The sequence below is a fragment of the Trichosporon asahii genome (genome assembly GCF_000293215.1).
Source record: "Trichosporon asahii var. asahii CBS 2479 unplaced genomic scaffold scaffold00018, whole genome shotgun sequence".
Lineage (NCBI taxonomy): Eukaryota > Fungi > Basidiomycota > Tremellomycetes > Trichosporonales > Trichosporonaceae > Trichosporon > Trichosporon asahii.
The window spans coordinates 1,254,469-1,272,644 of record NW_014040906.1 but is presented as its reverse complement, the minus strand read 5'-3'; the positions used below and the strand labels follow the sequence as shown (position 1 = coordinate 1,272,644).

The 18,176-nt window shown below is 61.0% G+C and overlaps 6 protein-coding genes across 6 annotated transcripts; 3 read left to right on the top strand and 3 right to left on the bottom strand.

Moving 5' to 3' along the window:
• Positions 1–837: 837 nt before the first annotated feature.
• Positions 838–6,871, bottom strand: A1Q1_00189 (Bsp3; the record flags this gene model as incomplete). Its single annotated transcript, XM_014326517.1, has 2 exons — positions 838–6,455; positions 6,676–6,871. The coding sequence occupies 2 exons, from the start codon at positions 6,869–6,871 to the stop codon at positions 838–840; spliced, it is 5,814 nt and encodes a 1,937-aa protein (XP_014181992.1).
• A 1,922-nt stretch (positions 6,872–8,793) lies between these two features.
• On the bottom strand, positions 8,794–10,185 carry A1Q1_00188 (uncharacterized protein; the record flags this gene model as incomplete). The annotated part of the gene is made up of 7 exons (XM_014326516.1): positions 8,794–8,993; positions 9,094–9,136; positions 9,367–9,447; positions 9,497–9,680; positions 9,728–9,877; positions 9,930–10,124; positions 10,181–10,185. 7 exons carry the CDS (start codon positions 10,183–10,185, stop codon positions 8,794–8,796), a joined length of 858 nt encoding a protein of 285 aa, XP_014181991.1.
• A 408-nt stretch (positions 10,186–10,593) lies between these two features.
• Positions 10,594–11,585, top strand: A1Q1_00187 (uncharacterized protein; the record flags this gene model as incomplete). Its single annotated transcript, XM_014326515.1, has 3 exons — positions 10,594–10,998; positions 11,055–11,203; positions 11,348–11,585. 3 exons carry the CDS (start codon positions 10,594–10,596, stop codon positions 11,583–11,585), a joined length of 792 nt encoding a protein of 263 aa, XP_014181990.1.
• Positions 11,586–12,120: 535 nt separating this feature from the next.
• A1Q1_00186 (uncharacterized protein) lies at positions 12,121–13,334 on the top strand (the record flags this gene model as incomplete). Its single annotated transcript, XM_014326514.1, has 4 exons — positions 12,121–12,515; positions 12,653–12,858; positions 12,905–12,974; positions 13,025–13,334. 4 exons carry the CDS (start codon positions 12,121–12,123, stop codon positions 13,332–13,334), a joined length of 981 nt encoding a protein of 326 aa, XP_014181989.1.
• Positions 13,335–13,739: 405 nt separating this feature from the next.
• A1Q1_00185 (Prt1) lies at positions 13,740–15,995 on the top strand (the record flags this gene model as incomplete). Its single annotated transcript, XM_014326513.1, has 1 exon — positions 13,740–15,995. The coding sequence occupies one exon, from the start codon at positions 13,740–13,742 to the stop codon at positions 15,993–15,995; it is 2,256 nt and encodes a 751-aa protein (XP_014181988.1).
• A 153-nt stretch (positions 15,996–16,148) lies between these two features.
• On the bottom strand, positions 16,149–17,765 carry A1Q1_00184 (uncharacterized protein; the record flags this gene model as incomplete). Its single annotated transcript, XM_014326512.1, has 3 exons — positions 16,149–17,362; positions 17,473–17,572; positions 17,646–17,765. The coding sequence occupies 3 exons, from the start codon at positions 17,763–17,765 to the stop codon at positions 16,149–16,151; spliced, it is 1,434 nt and encodes a 477-aa protein (XP_014181987.1).
• Between the last annotated feature and the right edge of the window lie 411 nt (positions 17,766–18,176).

Genomic DNA, 18,176 nt, shown 5'->3' with positions numbered 1-18,176 from the left:
AGGTCGTAATCGTCTGGCTCCTCTGGGTGCCGCTGGGTCTTGGTCCGACGAGCATCCCCGGCACCCCGGCGGCCCCATGTTGGGATCGCGTCTGGGGCTTCCACTGCTCACTGACGCACGGCACGGCGACCTCACCGATCGGCAACATCCGAAAGCTAAATCGAGCGGTCCACATGGCACCACTCACTGTATATCCGAATCCGGCCCTGCTTCCTGGCCTGAACCCTACGTCACTCACTCCCTGCGTCGAGGAACGATTCATGTGCAAGTGGGTCGCACTCGTGCAACATCGCGTACACACCGCATCGGTCAGCACATGCTCAGCTCTGCTTCGAGTCGCGTTCGAGGTGTCGGACCCGAGATGAGGCCACGCCGGTGCGTACTAAAAGTCACAATGCATTAAGAAATCAAACAACGGTATAGTATGCAAGATATACAAAGTTAACCTTTTACGTGTTCTAATGAGAGTCTGTTCGTGGGTGGGCGAATGAATGTGCTGATACCGTTGTGCGTGGCCGTGCTGGGCTGCTCTGGTGTAGCTGGGCCGTGAGTGGGCAGAGCCAGGTGGCAGATGTAGAATGCTGTCGGTTTCGCTTCTTGGTCCGCGCGAGCCGTACGTCGACGTCGCGGGTGGGCGAAGCGAAGGAGAGTTGGGTGAGAGATGATTGAGGAAAGTAAGGGGACGGCTGATCGGGCCGCCGCGGACGGTGTCTACTGCCGAGGGAGTCGACGAGATGGTGGGCTGGGGTGTCGTGAACATTTAGCTCGTAGCGAGCATGCGTCGGCTCACGCCCACCTCCGCCGATGGGCTGCCGCTGCTCACGGGGCAGTGGCCTACTATGGATCCGCGCCCATGACGAACAGCACCTCTTCTGGCCGGACGAAGAGCGCGCGCGGCTTCTCGGGCGCGACCCACTCGGCGGCGTAACTGCTGCCACCAAAGGGGCTCGCACTTCTCGTGCTAGGGTTGCTGAGACCCAAGGCACCGAGCCGCCTTCTAGGCAGACTGTCTGCGATGCTACCGATACGTCTGAGGCGCATCTCGCGCGCCTGTCGCGCCTCTGGACCCGGCGCCGGGGTGCTCGGCACCGTGAAGTGGAAGTAGCGCACGCCGTTGCGCGCACCGGTCGGGAGAGTCTCGATCCCGAATCGGTCCAGGTCCTCGACCTCGATGCCGACCCACTGGCCCTTCGTGTCCTGCAGCGTGCCGAGATACTTTGCGTTGGCGCGGAAACGGGCGCGTCGGCTAGTCAGGGCCACGATGCACGGAATGCCGACGTGCAGGCTCACACCCCGTCCGCTAAACGGCACGTTCTCGTCCGTGACCTCGATCTTGGGCGGGGTCACGGCGACGGGCACAGGAGCAGGGCGCTCACGCGGGGGCGGGTCAAACGCGTGCGCAGGATGCGGGCGATACGGCGAGGTGTGCGAGCGGACACTACCCGCTGGGCTACCATGCGCCGTCGACAGAACACTGTGTAAGCTTGCAGCCGACATGGGGCTCGCGGCCAGCGAAGTCGGTCGCACCGGCGGAGTGTTCGGGAGCGAGAACGAGGCGATCGGCGGGGTCGGAGGCACCTTCGGGGTCGTGTAGGCGCTCGGAGGAGGGAGATTCGTCGGTACAGGCTCATCGGACAGCATGCTAGCGCCGGGGATTGGAAGGGGCGCAGAGCCGGAACCCGATCGCGAGCGCGTGTCAGACTCGTCATCCGTGACTGAGACCGTGATCGAGGCGGTGCGCGGAGGGATGATGGGCCGAATGGGCTGATCGCTGATGGCCGAGACAGGGCTGGACGCCGAGCGGTGCGGGACGCCAAAGACTGCTGGCGGGTACTGGGCCGACGTCGGCGTCGTGCTCTCCGACGTGGCTCGCGCCCGCTCAGCGCGGGTAGCGCGCGGAGTGACTCGAGGGTCCAACTCATCGGGCTCGTCATTCAGAGTAACCGTTACACCAGACGGCGGCTCGGTCTCCGGTGTCGTAACCTCATTGCGCTCCTCGGGCTTATCTTCCCGCTCCTCCTCCTCTTGCGGCTCCTCCGGGACGACTAGTGATTCGGGGCGGTGCAGGAGCACGCTGGGCGGCCGTTCAGACTTGGAATCGGGTGACGGCTCGTTTTGCAAGGGAGGAGCGCAGGCGGCATCCTCCTGCTCCTGGGCGATGATGGGCTCCACGGACGCGGACATCCTGGGGGTGATAGCCTCAGACGGTCCCTCCGTCGAGCCAGAAGACGAGCGTAATCTGCCCCGGCTGGCGCTCTTAAGGCCACTGACCGTGCTCGCTGACGGCGAGTTACTGGCCCTCGGGCTCATGCTAGTCCTGGGAGACGTGTTGTCCTGACCGACAACACCAGCAACCTTGGGCGGCACGGGCGTGGCGCGCTTCCACAGAGACGCGCCTGCAGAGACAGCACGCTGGCGAGGCGTACCGGCCGTCGCGGGGAAGAGACCAGAAGTGCTGCGTCGCGGGGTGCCACTCGCGTTAGGAGTGGCAACCTTGGCCGAGACCGAGCGCTGTTTGGGCGCTGTCGGTGTCGCCGGCTCTAATGACGCCTTCGCGTTTGAAGCCTTCGGGGTCACCGCACCAGAATCGCGGCTCGTCTTGCTCGACAACGACCTGGCAGAGTTGGACGGTTTGAGAGTGGACTCAGACACACTACGACTGATGTTCCTCGAAGACGTCGACGGCCGCAGTGTCCCAGCCTTACTGGGAGCAGAGGGCTTCGCGGCGGCCTTCGGGGTCGCCTGGTCGCGCGCCATCTTGCCGGAACCAGCATCCGTAGGCGTGAGGGGCGCCAACGTCGTTGAGGGTTGAGCAGCCTTTCCTCGGGCAGCAGGTGTTGGCGTTGCGGCCGTTAAGGAGGCGCGGGGTCGGACAGTCTTCGTCGCAGGCGTGGTTTCCTCCACTCCAGACGCCGCCGTTGACGTCGAGGCTCGAGAGGCCGCGCTTGCCATCGACATGGTTCGAGTTCGCGTCGCACGGACGTTGTCCTTGGCATCACCTGGTAAGGGCGGTTGGTCGGGGTCCTCGGCAATCGTAGCGTGGGACCGCGTACTCGCCAGCGATGAGGTGCGCGGGCGAACCCTCGTTCCTGTGCCGGTCGCCGTCGAGGAGGCTGTCGAATTCGTGCGCACCCGAGTACTACTCGCAGTTGACGGGCGCGGTCGAAGAGTGCTGGTTCCAGGCTTCGGGGTCGCCGCCGGAGTCTTCGAGGTGGTGGAAGGTGGCAAACTCGACCGCGGCGTGGGGGTCGTCGTCTTGAGATTCGCCATGGACACTGATCTAGTGCGGAACGTTTTCAGTTCGGAAGAGGGCGCTGTAGATCCGGTGCTCGCTCGAGATGTCGCTGGCTTGGGCGTTTCCGCCGGCTTCGTGGTAGACCGCGTACTTCGCACACTCATCATGGAGGCACTCTTCGTCATACCAGATCTCGGCGCGGGCTTGGGCGTAGCTGTTGCCGATTCGGTCGACTTGGCGCTCTTGAAGCTGCGGAGACTTGCTAGCGAACCGTTTCGCGAGTGGGCACTATCCCTCGTTAGTCGTGCTGGCGGTCCGCCTGTGAGCGGTGTCCTCGCGCTGCTGGCGGCGCTCGTCACCGAGGCGTTGCGGGAATGCGTCGCGGAGCTGGAGGAAGACCCAGTGGTGGCTCGTCCTGGCGCCGGTCGAGCCGACACGCTCGCAGTCGAAGACGCACGCGAGGGGCGCGCCGCTGTCATGGGTCTCACGGCCGTTGAGGAGCTGACCGAGGACGTTCGTGAATGCGAGGCGGGAACCGTAGCGGCCGCCCTCGCAGCTGACGATGCCGTGGACGCGCTTGCAACAGACGATGTGCGAGAGTGGCTGATCGGGCGTGTGTTCGGCGTTGCTGTCTTTGCCCCGGCGGCCGCGGCATTTGGTGTCGAAACTGTTCTAAGACGAGCACTTGGCCGCGTTGACGACAGCGACGGCCGACTCGAAGACGCAGCTTTCGTCGGTGATTTGCTGACTGCTTTTGTGGGCGACTTGTTCGCAGGAGTGGGTCGTGCTGTCGATTTGGCCGACGCGTTGCTGGACGTCGCGGTCCTACTTGAAACGGCAGCCCTAGTGGTAGGGGTTCTGGCGGCTGTCGGAGTCTTAGCGGAAGGCGTAGATCGCACGGAGCTCATCGACGACTGGTGTCGTAACGTGGAAGGGCCGGCTCGCGGGGATGGGGAGTCGCCAGTCTTCTCATTGTCGCTCTTCAGCTTGGAAACTGGCCGCTTGCCGGTGAGGAGTGGTCGCGGCGGTCCGCTCATAACGGTCGGTGTGGGGCTGTTGGGGCTGCCCAGAGAAGGAGATACACGGTTGCGCGATCCGACGGAAACAACGAGGGTTTTCGATGCGGCTGTAGGGCTGCGAGGAGTCGGGCCGGACGAAGTTGGTGTCTGTCGACTAGACTGCGACGCTGCAGCTGCCCTTGAAGCTGCTCGCGACGATGTGACAGACGCACTGGATGCTGAACTGGAAAGTCGAAGTCGGCGGAGACCATTGCGCTCTGATGGCTCTGGCGTCTCGACGCCTCGGAGGGTCGACACGGACGCTCGGTTCGCATGTCCTGGCCCCTGGCTCGTCTGACTGCCCGACGAGATCTCAGAAGCATGGTCGACGGACGATCGAGATTGACGGTCTGCACGTGACGCTGCACGGGACCCTCCTGTCGAGCTGTTCGATTCTGCGAGTCCAGCAGCAGTGGACGCTGTGCGCGGAAAGCCGGCGCTGGAGCGTGGAAATGCTACCCCTAGGAGATCGTCCATCGGTAAATCCAACTCGTCGCTGATTTCCTTGAGCGACCAGGGCTCCAAACCGACGAATCCCGCAGCGTCCTTAATGCCCATCCAGCGCCGTCGGATGTGAGACAAAACGCCTTCTTTCGTCTGCTCAACCTTATGTCGTGCTTGTGACCCTGTCCTGAGCATGGGCTGCAAGGTATCGGGGTTGACCTTGAGGAGGAGCGACGAGACGATGGTCTGGTACATGCGTGGCGCTTCCACTGATGTCGTTGGGCGACCCGCAATCTCGACCATTTCGGCGAGCACGGCGTCGAGAGCGTCCTCGTTCATGCCGACGCCGTTCAGCGCATCCCAGAGCTCCTTGCTCTCGCACACGGCGACAAAGTGGGTAGCGATGAGATCGCGCGCGCGCTTCTCAGTCTGCTCGACCATCTCTCCGACGGCGTCCGTCCAGCCCGCGGCGTCGGGACCCTTGGATCGAATGGCCTGGCTCATGCGACGGCGTAGTCGCGCCACGCCTCGAAACACGGAGATGACGCTCCCCGGCGTCAAGGTTCTGGCGAGATCTCTCACCAGGTCGTCTCGGTCCTTCTTGTCTGCTGATCCGACTTCTCGTCCCCAAGCTTCAGTCCATCCTGCGATCATGAAGCGGCGTGCGCGCTTGTGCAAGTCGAGCGCGCCGACGTCCGGTGCGCAAGTAAAACGCCACACGCGAGGAACACGGCTGAGACATCGTCGGCAATGACACCGGTCCCAGTCCATGTTATCACAGAAGTCGTACACGAGCCGCGATTCCACTTCTGAGACGAGCGAGTCCAGTTGCAGGTAAGCCGCGGCGCGGTGAATCTGAAGGGCGGTAGAGAGGTCGAAGGAGCGGTTGGAGAAGTCGAGGTGGCCTGCGTAGATCCAGCCAAGACAGAAGTGGAGGGCTGCTGGGGTGAAAGGAGGGGTAGGAAGGTGAACGTCGGCGGTTGCTGGTCGGAAGGAGGAAGGATTGAGGAGGACCGACGCAAAATATGGTGATCGGGATACGAGCATGAATCTGTGGGCAGTGAAGATCACGGTCTCGGCGAGAGAGTCGTCAGAGTCTCCCGACGTGTCTGACCCGTATCCGTCGCTCTCGGGAGCGTCGAGGTGTATCCGCACGTCGCAGTAGAGCTTGCTGGTCCACATGTAGGTGAGGTCGTTTCCCAGCTTGTCTCTTCGCTCTGCGAGGTTGCCTCTTCGCCCTAATGAGTCGCGAAGATTGCCGGCGCCGCCTGGACCGGCAGCGCCGTCTCCGCTGATCCACTCGACGACGTCTCCGAACCCCTCGCCTGTGTAGAGCCATTCAAGCTGTGCTCTAAACATCTCGGGGGGATCGTCCTGACCGAGCTTGAGAATCCCATCGCCACCAGTGTTAAGGGTTGGGGCGCGTAGTGTCCCATCGCTTTCGATCGTGTCGACGGAGAGACTGCTGCTGCGTGCTGCTGCGAGGTAGGAGGGGGAAGGTGTGTTGCGTACTGATGTCCCGTTCGGAAATGGAGGGGTGGTGGAGAATGGTGAGGGTGAGGGTGACCGCGCGATGGCAAGTGACGTCTGTGACCTGCCTGCTCGGTTTTGACTGTTCTGTAAAAATAGGAAGTATCGGTCCTTGAATGCTTCTGTGCACATGGTCAGCTCGCGTAAAGCGGGGGTGCGCTTACTTGGTGCTCGAACGTAGACGACAGCTGTGATGGGGGGTCAGCATTCCGTCCAAGGAGGGCAAGAGAAGATTGCGCGCACAGTCCACACCTGCTCGCATTCATGCCTACGTTGGGCAGGCATGGGCGACGAGCAGAGTGGGGGTTGCCGCACTTGTTCTTTCGCGCGCGCGCACGCGGATGGTCGTCTGAACGCGGGCCGCGATCGCAAACCCAGACCCGTCAGTCATTGCCGGGCAACACGCACCTTTATGTGCAAATATCCTTTCGCCCGTGTCCGTTTCCCAAGCGACGTCTGAGAACCTATCGCGGGCATTGTTGTAGATACCTCTGAGGTCGTCTGCCCACTGATTCGTGGACAGGGCGACGCGGTCCTCGACGCTTGGGAACTGGTTGAGCGCGAGGGCGCTGTCGATGTTCCAGATGCCGTTCATGCCGATCATGCCATTGCCGCTCGGCGCAGGACTAGAGGCGGAGATGGCAGGACATCGAAGGAGGACGGAGAGAGAAGGAGGAGAGCGTGTCGTCGATGGCTGGGAGTCGAGCTGCTGTGTCGGAGTGATGCGCGCGCGCGAGGTGGGTGAGGGCGAAAGGGAGGTGGACAGGCGCGTGTAGGGTGGTGGGTCAAGGTGGAATGGATACTGGAAGTCGGATCAGGCGCGTTGGCGATAGCGGGGGTTGCGCGCGAATGGGGTATGAATGCGAATGCGTATGCGAATGAGATGGATGTAGAGGAGAGTGATGGTCGATCAGGAGACGTGGTTATGCGAATGTTGGAGGATGGTTAATGGGATCGGAGAACAGAGTGGTAGGAGGAGGTCACGGACACGGATCGATGGTGCGGTGGGTGAGGGTGCAGGGGTGGACGTCTACGGCTCTGTACGGCGACGGGAGGCGCTAGGTGGGTACGCTGGTACGCTGGTAAGCCAAGCCATGCAGCAGAGCAAGCAGAGCATGCAGAGAGACGAGGGACAGGGCCGTCTGCGTATGAGCGGTAGGGCTGGCAGCCCAGGGCGAGCAGGCGAGCAGGGCTGGGTGTGCAGGGTGCGACGTGCGACAGGCGCAGGCGTCCAGGGCGACCATCACCAGGTAGCCTTGCTTCAGTCTCAGTCGATACTGCAGACTAGAGACGGCACACTCGATCGCCCGTACCCGCTCGCGAGACCAACATGCACTGCATACAACGAGGCCGGGCAGGGCAGGCGTGATGATCTAGGACAGCTCGAGACATAGGGCACTGCAGCAGATGTGGTGGAACCGCTTTGCATGGGCGCGTTGAGCGCTGTGCGCAGGGGAGGGCAATGTCGCAAGGGACGCGCTCACTCTCCTGGACACGCGAGCCTGCACCGTTCCACCAAACAACCCAGCCAGCCAGGTCCAGCCCACAGGTGCACCTGACCTCTCGCCGTCCCACCATCCAGCTGTCCAGGTCGCTAGCCCCCTAACGCGGAACCAATCCCACCCTTCTGGCACAACCCTCATCCACGCGCCCTGTCCGTTTCGTAATCAGAAGCCAAACTCTAATCCCACCCACGTCCCTTTTCTAATCCACAGCCAAGGAACGCTATCCTCCTCACCGAGTCCCTCTCATCGATCAACCCATTCATCTTCAGACAATGCAGCCCGGAATGACACTTCCTACACTGTTCACTCCCCACATCGTACCTCTCTGCATCCTGGAAAAACGGGAAAAACTTACCTGGACGAACTCTGTGGGAGCATCCTTCGTCTTGACGGGAGCGGTCGTAACTACCTAGCCCGTCTTGTTGATCTCTATCGAGACCAACCAGAATCGTCGGCCGACCAAGAAGGTTGTCGCGTCCCTTATCTAGCTCATCTCCTGATGTCCGTCCTTCTTTCCACACAGCTTTTTCCCTTCCTTGCCCGTCTTGGGAAATTGACGTCGCGCACTCTTTCTCTTGCAAGGGCTCATCAGATTTCTTGTCCAACTTTAGCAGACCGAAATCTCGTCACAAACGTCATATGTTCCAACACGAGGCACTCCTGCTAGAGTCATGCTGTGTAGGCTAAGTTCGTTTCCGCTGCGTCGCTTAGTGCCTATGTGCATCATTGCTGGCCTGCCTCCGGGTATCGCACATGTCATTTACGTGCCTCGTCGCACCGTCAAACAGCGTCCTAGGCACTTCACAACATATGAAATCAAGAAGTGTTCAAACCTTCCAAGAAACACGCTCCAGGGGTTGACGGAAAACCGCCTCCCCGAGCTCTCGAGCAAGTCAAAAAAAACAAGAAAATTACTACGGACAGTGTTTTTCACGAACAGACAGAGATTAGGGCACGAGCAGGGTAGATGCCTAAACGAAAATAGGTGCTTCGCACTTTCTGTCCCGCTTAGGCGGAAGACTTAGTGGTTGGTCAGGCGTTCCGCGACGATGAGGGCAGTCGTGAGACCGGCACCAAGGGCACGAGCATACACGTTGCCAATCACCTCCATTGCGTCGTTGAACGACGAAGGAGCGGCGCCAGTGAGAGGGACCAGGAGGAGGGCGGCGCGGAAAAGCGCAAAAGTGAGGGGGTCCACAGTGGGCTCCGGGGGGTGGGCAGCTAGGCGTTAATATGGGAATCGAGCAAGGTTCACCGTACCTTGGTAGCGAGTGGTGTGGGTGCCACGGCGGAGCTGGCCCTTCTGAGGCACGAAGCTTACGATAGTCGACAGCGCAAGGGGAGGAAGAACAGTCGCGAAAATCCTGGCGGCTTAGCAAACCGGGTCAGCTCTCAGAACTCACCACCACGCAAATGCAGGCCAGAGGTCGGAGCTAGGGAGGTACGAGTCCCAGCGGGGGATGCGGAACGTGTACTGGAGGTTGGGCATCCAGAAGAACGCGTGGCTAAGCAGCGAAGAGAAGCTGCCAGAGTGTCCGCTCGAGGGAGGGAAGCTCACCTGCCCCGTTAGCAACGTCAATTGGCAGTAACTCACGGTACGGTGGTCGAAAGGAGCAACGTGGTTGTACACAGAGGCGGCTTCGAGAGCCAGAGCAGCGAGGAGCAGGCCGTGAGGCTGCGAGAAGACCTGATGGACGTCAGCCAGAGTTCAGTGCTTCACTTACGTCGCGAGCTTCACGGATATACTTCTCGGCAACACCGCGCTGCTTCTCGGTGGCCTTGACGAGCTGACCCGAGAGACGCTTCAAACGGCCAGCAACTTCCTCAGCGTCGGTGTCGACGACGGAGAGAGCCTTGTTCGCGGCATCGAGGGCCCTCTCTCCGACCTCAGTGATGTTCTCCTTGGTACTGAGCTAGTCAGATTGGCGCATTCCAGGGTCCAATGGCGCACTTACATGGGGCTATCAGGGAGGGGAATGTTCGCAGCGTCCATCAAGTTGGCGACCGCCTTGTTGACCGACTTGCGAGGGCGACGGGGGGTCTTGACCTCGGGCTGAGGGGAGTCGGACTCCGAGGTTCTTCTTGGTGTCAGTTGGGGATGGATGCTTGAGTCGCAGTGTGTCTGACTCCAAATGGAATCAGAGCGATCGTACGCACTGGAACCGACCGCGGCCCTTGTACAGGCCAGAGAACCGAGGGTCGTCCTTCAGCTGCTCAGCATTGTCGTTGAGCGAGCCCTGGATCTTATCGCGGAGCTCAGGCATGGTGGCCTCGGTCTCAGTGATACCCAAGGCCTCGGCGATTTCAACGAGGTCGGCTTTCCTCTTCGATAACAATGAGCCGGAGAACTGCCTAACGATGCGTCAGTGACCGAATCCAGCATACAACATGGGGGACAGTTCACTTACGACATGTTGCTCGGATGGATGGCTGTTGGCCGTGCACGAGAAAGCGCAAGATGCGGATGGCGTGAATAAGAGATGGAGAGACGAGAGGGAAGACGTAACGAACTCCACCCGTTTGTTTACACAATTAAAGTGGATCAGTTGCCACAAGCGGCAGTGATCTTAAGCATGCCACCCACTTAAACCTTGATCAGGTGTGTCGCGTCAGCGACTGTGTCCATCCACCGACGAGACACCGAGGACGGTCACGACTTTTGTGCTTCCAACATTAACAGCGCTGACCAAGAACATCACCCCTCGCCCTCCTACTGTGACTCTTCGACTGAATCGGCTGCCTACTTCCTATTGTCGCACACGACTGCTCGATCCTCGCACCTCTACACAGAAACCCAACCCCATACTCAGCCTCCCTCGATATGTCTCACTCGCACGGCGGCGGTTGCTGCGACCATGACCATGGCCCGCAAACCACCGGAATGGGCGGACCCCCTGGCGGCGGCGGCGGCGGCCCTCCTCAGATGAACATCCAGATCGACGAGCGAATGCAGCTACTCCTCGACTCTCTGCCGACGCGCAACGTGCCTTTCACGCTTGTGGACGTCCCGCTTCCGGGTAGCCAGCCCCCTCAGACTCAGCAAATGGTTGTGTGTGCCGAGCACAAGGCGCCCGTCTGTGAGACCTGCTCTGTCAACTTTACGCCTCTGAACTACATGCACCAGTTCATGCGGTCCGCTCCCCCCGAGGCTATCCCTCCCCCTCCCCAGGTGCAGCCGCCTCCTCATCGCGCGGAGGCTATCAAGCAGGCCAAGGAGGCCGGAAACGTGCGTCTCGACCCTCTTTCCTACGTGGAGCTAACCAGCAGAACGCTTTCAAGCAGGGAAACATCCCTGGTGCTATCCAGAACTACTCCCGATCAGCCGACATGGCGCTCTCACGGCCACCTTGGGAGCTTGCGGCCATCTCGCGCGACGAGACTGCCATTGCCCTCTGCAACCGCTCTGCTGCTTTTGCCGCTGCGGGTGCCTTGTAAGTTCTGCCAGTGTTGTCGTTGACTGACCACCAGCACCAACGCCCTGGCTGACGCGGACGCTGTTATCGCTCTGAAGCGTCCATGGACCAAGGGCCACTTCAGGTAAGGGTTCAGACACGGCAGCTTGCTAACATTTCCAGGCGAGCTCGAGCTCTGGCGGGAATGGGCCGGCTAGAGGAGGCCCGTCAGGCGATCGTGGACGGTCTTCAGTTCGAGCCCGATGAGAAGGAGCTGAACGATGTTCTTCGGGAGATTGACCACCAGATCGAGATGGTGGAGAATGGCACTTTCGAGCCGGAGGTTGCTGTCAAGGAGGAGCAGGTCAAGACCGAGGCCAAGCCTGCAGTCAAGGAAGAGGTTAAGGAGGAGAAGGCTTAAAGTCGTTAAGTACGAGCTTGGACTCGCTTAGATGGACGTTTGGTTCGCAGATTAAACATGTCCCATGTATTCTTTTAGAGCGTTACAAAATGGAGCGATACGATGCGTGAGGCGGGGTGTGAGTGAGTGGGTGATGCGGCGTGATCTGAGGAACGTTAAAGCACACAACGCATGATGCATTGGCGGTGTGCATGCTGCTTGCTGCGTACTTCCGCAACGATCTGTGCAGATGATTCAGGCGGCTGCGTGGGATGCGTGACCAGGCGCCGCCCTTATCTGTTACACACACTCGGCAGCCGCAAACGCGCACCCACGCTCATACAAGAGTCCTAGACACTCGCACGCAGCTCGGCCTTGCATCACCATCGCATCCCCAGCCTCTCGCGCTCGCAAGCGAACTACCACCGCCGCCACCGCTTCACTTTTGCCGCTCAAGCTCACACTCGTTTCCGTTTCCCGACCTTCTTAAGCGCGGTCCACCTCTTCGTTTCCTTCCCTTTTCTCCACCTCACCTACATTCCCAATACGAACAATCATGTCGTCTCCTGGGTCTCACAGCACACCGGCGGTGCCGCCTTCCACTCCAGACGCCTCCTTCGCTCCCCAGCTTCCTCCCCCTCAGCTCGGCAAGCTCGACATCTCCAACACTAAGTCCAACTCCAACGCGAGCACAGCGCCACCGTCGAAGAACGTGCTGCGAAAGTCCGTCAGTTCTCACCCAGCGTACAAGCGTGCGCAGGAGGCTGCGGACAGCGCTCGCCGCCAAGTCGGAAAGCTTCGCAAGCACCCGACGGCCGTGCGCGCCAGCGACGCTTGTGCCAAGCAAGCCCAGAATGCTCGCGACCTGCTCGGCCGCTCCGAGGCTGTCGTCGACGCTGAGCGTATCACCGGCATCGATCGCCTCTTCCTCGTCTTCGCGGGTCTGCTGCTGTGAGTGTCATGGAAGCCTGCCGGCGACCCCATCGTTCTCATCATCGTGGCAGTATGACGTGGTCGTGCTGCCTGGGCCCTGGTCCAGATCGCTCGCCCCCGACATCTGATCTGTGCAGCCAAGCTGACATTCTCAGATTCATCGCCTTTGTCCCAGCCAATCTGTTGGGGCTGGCGGCTCCGGCTACTACAGCCATCGTTGCAGTGCGCCCCACGTACCACTCGTACAGGGCTCTCACGGACGAGAAGGAGGACGTGAAGCATCTTCTCACGTTCTATGTCGCGCTCGGCCTGTTTCAGACGGTAGAGGGTTGTGTGCCGACCTGGGTTCTTGACAGAATTCGTAAGGAGCACCGACGGTCCGGTTCACAAACCAGCTAACGATCCAGCCCGCTACTACATGTGCAAGCTGATCCTGCTGACTTACCTCGGTCACCCGCGCTTCAAGGTAGATGACTGGTTTCCTGCGATGCTAACGCGAAGGGATCCTCCAAGCTGTACGACTTCAGGCAGAAGCGCATCACCAAGCAGCAGTCCCAGCAGCCGCAGCAGCAGCAGCCCCTCCAGCAGCCAGAGCCCCTCCGCCTTCACGTCCCCTACCAGGCTCAGCAAACCTATTCCTCTTCCACCCCGACACCCCCCTGCGACAGCCCGGTCGGCCGGTCCCCCTCGCCCTTGGCCGCCTTCGGCGTGACGGTCGACACGCAGGCGCCGCCTGAGAATAAGTATGTCAGCTCGGACGCAGTCCGCAACGGTTCAGTCAAGAACTGGGTCAAGACGTCGGCCACGTCGGCCATTCCTCGCCCTACCATGCACTGAAAATGTCCAATTTCAAAGTCCAACCGCGCCGTTCGACTGTTTTCAGCCGGCAAAGAATTCAGAAGTCCGCAGCATCACCTTCACCCTTCCCGATCCTGTAGTATAGCCCGACCGGCGATCTGTTCAATCTACTTCCCTCAAGAACCGCCCCTCCCCCCCGCAAGTAGCTGTGTATTATAGTCATTCTCCCGATGTGCATTATGGAAGCATGGACGCTGTGTGCAAGAGATTTCCATCAAACATGGCTTGTACAGTGATGGTGCCTTGAGAGCAGAGTGCCACACGGGGTTATTCCCCGGCGATAAGGCCGCACCGCGTCCATCGCCAGCGAGATTTCGCTGTCATTGTCTTAGAGGCAAAGGGCGCTTGCAGGTAGACCTAGACACCACCTATAGACAATTAAAAATGGTCGACGCCGACCTAGCAGGATTCAGCGAAGAGGAGCGCCGCGACATTCAGGCCGAGCTCGACGAGGGCTACGCCGAGATCGAGCAGCAGTTCGCCCCCGACACCCAGCAGGGCTTTGAGAATGTTCTCGTTGTCGACAACCTCCCGACCGTTGACGAGGCCAAGCGCGCCCGTCTTCTCGACCGTCTCCGCCAGGTCATCGCCAAGGCTGGTGCTCCCATTGAGGAGGACCGCATCAACATGCCCTGGGAGAACGGATCGAACAAGGGCTTCGTTTTCTTGACCTACCCCACCCCCCAGGAGGCCGAGCACGCGCTCCGTGCCCTTGACGGTGTCAACTTTGGTTCCAAGAACCAGCTCCACGTGAACCGCTTCGGTGACATTGAGAAGTTCGCCAACATGCCCATCGGCGAGGGTGAGCTCCCCACCGGCTGGCGCGAGAAGCCCTACGTCGAGAAGGACCACCTCCGTTCGTGGCTCGGCGACGCTGCTGGCCGTGACCAGTACCTTACCTTCCGTGACCAGGACGTCAACCTTTGGTGGAACAGCCGCAACGGAACCGCCGACCCCGTTAAGGACTCGGACGGCAAGAACATCAAGAACCCCAAGTGGGCTGAGCTTTACCTGCAGTGGTCCCCCAACGGTACTTACCTCGCCTCGCTTCACCGTGTCGGTGTTGCTCTCTGGTCTGGACCCAAGCTCGATGGCCCTATCGGTGTCAACGTTCTCCGTTTCACCCACCCCGGTGTTCGCATGGTCCAGTTCTCTCCCTGCGAGAACTACCTCGTCACCTGGTCCGACGAGCCCCTCGTTGTCGAGAACCACCCCGCCCCCGCTGTCCGCGAGACCTTTGGCCCTGAGGACGAGGGCGCTCAGTTCGTCATTTGGGACGTCAAGTCTGCTCGTCCTCTCCGTTCGTTCCGCGCGGACGCTCCCCCTTCGGACCCCGACGCGCCCCGTCCCCAGCAGGCGTGGCCCGTCTTCCGCTTCTCGCCCGATGACCAGTACGTGGCCCGTTGCCAGATCGGCAACGCGATCCAGGTCTACGAGCTCCCGGGCATGGGTCTCCTCGACAAGAAGTCGATCAAGATTGAGGGTGTCCAGGACTTTGACTGGTGCCCCATGAGCGAGAAGGACTGGGCTGCCCGCAAGGAGGGCATGCTTGTTTACTGGACCCCTGAGGCTCAGAACCAGCCCGCCCGTGTCAACCTCATGGCCATCCCCAGCCGTAAGATTCTCCGCTCGAAGAACCTGTTCAACGTCACGGACTGCAAGTTCTACTGGCAGAACCAGGGCGACTACCTCTGCGTCAAGGTCGACCGCCACGCGCGCAAGGCCAAGTCGAAGAAGGCTACCTTCTGCAACCTCGAGCTCTTCCGTCTCCGCGAGAAGGACTACCCCGTCGAGGTCATCGAGCACAAGGACTACGTCCCCTCGTTCGCTTGGGAGCCCAATGGAAACCGTTTCGCCATTGTTTCGACCAACGACCCCAACTTTGGCCAGAACGTCCCGGGTGCCGTTGTCAAGTACACCGTCTCCTTCTACCAGCCCGACCCCAAGAAGGGCGACTTCACCCCCATCAAGCACCTCGAGGGCAAGGTCGCCAACACCCTCATGTGGTCGCCTCGCGGTCGCCACATTGTCCTCGCCACGATGGGCTCGCCGACCAAGTTCGACATTGAGTTCTGGGACCTCGACTTCACCCTCGACGACTCTGCCGCCAAGCGCGAGTCTGCCGAGCCTGGAGCCAACGTCCAGCTCCTCGCCACTGGCGAGCACTACGGTATCACCGACATGGCCTGGGACCCGAGTGGACGCTACCTTGCCTCGTCTGCCTCGTCGTGGCGCTCGACCCCGGAGCCGGGCTACAACCTGTGGAGCTTCTCTGGCCAGCTGCTCAACCACTCTACGCAGGACAAGTTCAAGCAGTTCCTGTGGCGCCCGCGCCCGAAGACGCTCCTGTCGCGCGAGCAGCAGAAGAAGATCCGCCGCGAGCTCAAGGAGTACTCGCGCCAGTTCGACGAGGACGACGCCGCCGAGGAGAACCGCGGCAGCGCCGAGAAGCTCGCCCAGCGCCAGCGCGAGATTGCCGAGTGGGACGCGTGGCGCCAGCGCAACAACGCCCGCCTCGCTGCTGCCCGCAAGCAGCTCGGCAAGGAGCTCAAGAAGGCCCAGCCCAAGGAGGAGGACGAGGAGAAGATCGAGGAGTGGACCGAGGAGCTCCTCGGCGAGGAGGAGGAGGTTGTCGAGTAAAAGCACGCTTGTCGTGCAGTACTAGAACATGCATTATTAGGATCCCGCTTTGTGTACACACTTGATGCATCATTATAGTCTTGAGCAATCAGACGGGAGAGCGATCGTGCATGCCAATTTACCTATACTTATCTACGCCATGATCACTACACCCTACAGCTCCCACTCAGCCTTGAGCGCCTCGGCGAGACGCTGGACACCGGTCTCGAGCTGCTCAATCGTCGGGGTGGCGTAGCAGATACGGAGGAAGATGCGCTTCTGCTCCTGCTCCTTTGTCCAGTTCGGGAGCCCCTCGCCCTTGAAGAACTTGGACGGGACGGTGAGGACCTTGTTCTCGACGGCCTTCTGGAACGCGCGCTCGGCGACGTCCTCGGGACTGAGCTCGTCGCGCTTGGGATGGTTCTCGACACGGAGGCGGAGCCAGATGAACATGCCCCCGGAGGGGGCAGGCCACTCGGCCGCCTCCTTGGGGAGGTACTTTTCGAAGAAGGAGACCATGGCGCGCGCGCGCTCCTCGTACACCTTGGAGATGTGGGGGAGGTAGCGCTGCTCGAACCCTTCGTGGCCGCCCCAGGCGCGCACGACGGCCGCGATGGCACTGACGGTGAAGCCGGAGGGACACTGCGTGGACGCCTCGGAGCGCTGCATGACGGCAGAGACAATCTCGCGGGGACCCGTGAGCCATCCGCAACGGCTGCCGGGGGCGACAATCTTGGAGAACGAGTCGAGACGGAGCACGCGTCCGTCGACGTCCATGGAGAGGAACGTCTCCTCGATCGGGAGGAGCTTGCCGGCATCGTCGTACTTGCGGATCTGGAGGAAGCAGTACGGGTCGTCCTCGAAGATGAGAATGTTGTGCTTGCGCGCGACGGCGTAGAGGTCCCGCTTCCTCGCGGCCGGCATCGTGTATCCCGTCGGGTTGCTGCAGGTGGGCACCATGAGGACGGCCTTGGGCTTGCGCGCCTTGCGCTTGCCCTCGTCCCACTCGGACAGAATCTTGTCCATCTCGGGCACGAGGATGCCGTCCCCGTCCATCGGCACGCCGACGCAGGACACGCCCTGCGTCTGCGCCGCAACAAGGGAACCCGGGTACGCGAATTCCTCGACGAGCATGCTGTCCCCGCGCTCAAAGAGGGTGCGCAGCAGGCCGTCGAACCCGTCCGTGTTGCCTGCCGTGTTGAGCACTTCCCAGTTGTCGTTTGGCGGGTTGTGCGTCCGCTTGATGTGCTCCGTGAGCCAGTCGACGAGGTGAGGCGCACCGTACGTCTTGCCGTACTGCAGCTCGACGGCCAGGTTCGGGTCCAGCGGCTCGCCGGCCGCGGGCTTCACATACTCCTCCAGAGGGTGGAGCTTGTCCGCGCTCGTCGCTTGTTGTCAGCATCAAGCCCTCGACTCGGCCGCAGAGTTGCGGAGCATGGAAGCGGCGCGTGCGGCCGCCTCCCAGCTCCCCGGAACAAGAACCCGGAGATCGACTCACTCTCGTACCCCGGCACGAACACGCTCTTCTCCGCAAACGGCACGCTGAGCGTCATGCCGTTCACGGGCCACGTCGAAGGGTGAGGGTACCCACCACCGAACTGGAGTCAGCTATGCTCCCAAGGCCCTTCAGCTTTCCCCTCTTCCAACCCCCAGTCTCGTCTCCGTACTCACCGAGATCATGCCCGGAATCTCAAAGTAGGGCCGGAGCTGCTTGATGGCGGACCGGGCGCGCGTGCGCGCCTCGAGCGACAGGAAGTCGCCATAGTTGGGCTTCTGGGCGTCTCCGGACATGGCAAAGGTGTTGGGAGAGGTGTGGAGACGAGGAGAGAACGGTTATATGGGCTCGCCTGGCAAAAGGTGGAGGAACGACCGACTTAGATTTCCGGAGGCTCTGCCCGCCTCAGCCTCCGCCGCGATCCGCCGCTTCGGTTGCTGCCCTCAGGCGACTCACTCGTCCGCCCGGGTTCGGATTCGCCCGGCTCGCATTTCCGTCACCAGTCTGCCGAGGACCACGTGTTCCCCCTATTCTGTCAGTGGCATTTCGAGCGTTTTGCTAGCAACTAGCTTTTTCTTCAGACAAGACTTCATCATTGCAAAATAATCGATAACTAGGAATTACTCGTACAGCTTCAGAGGCCGCACTACTATAAACGCTGCACTATCACTACGTGTTTCGGTCTAGGGTAGGAGTAGGGCGTGGTA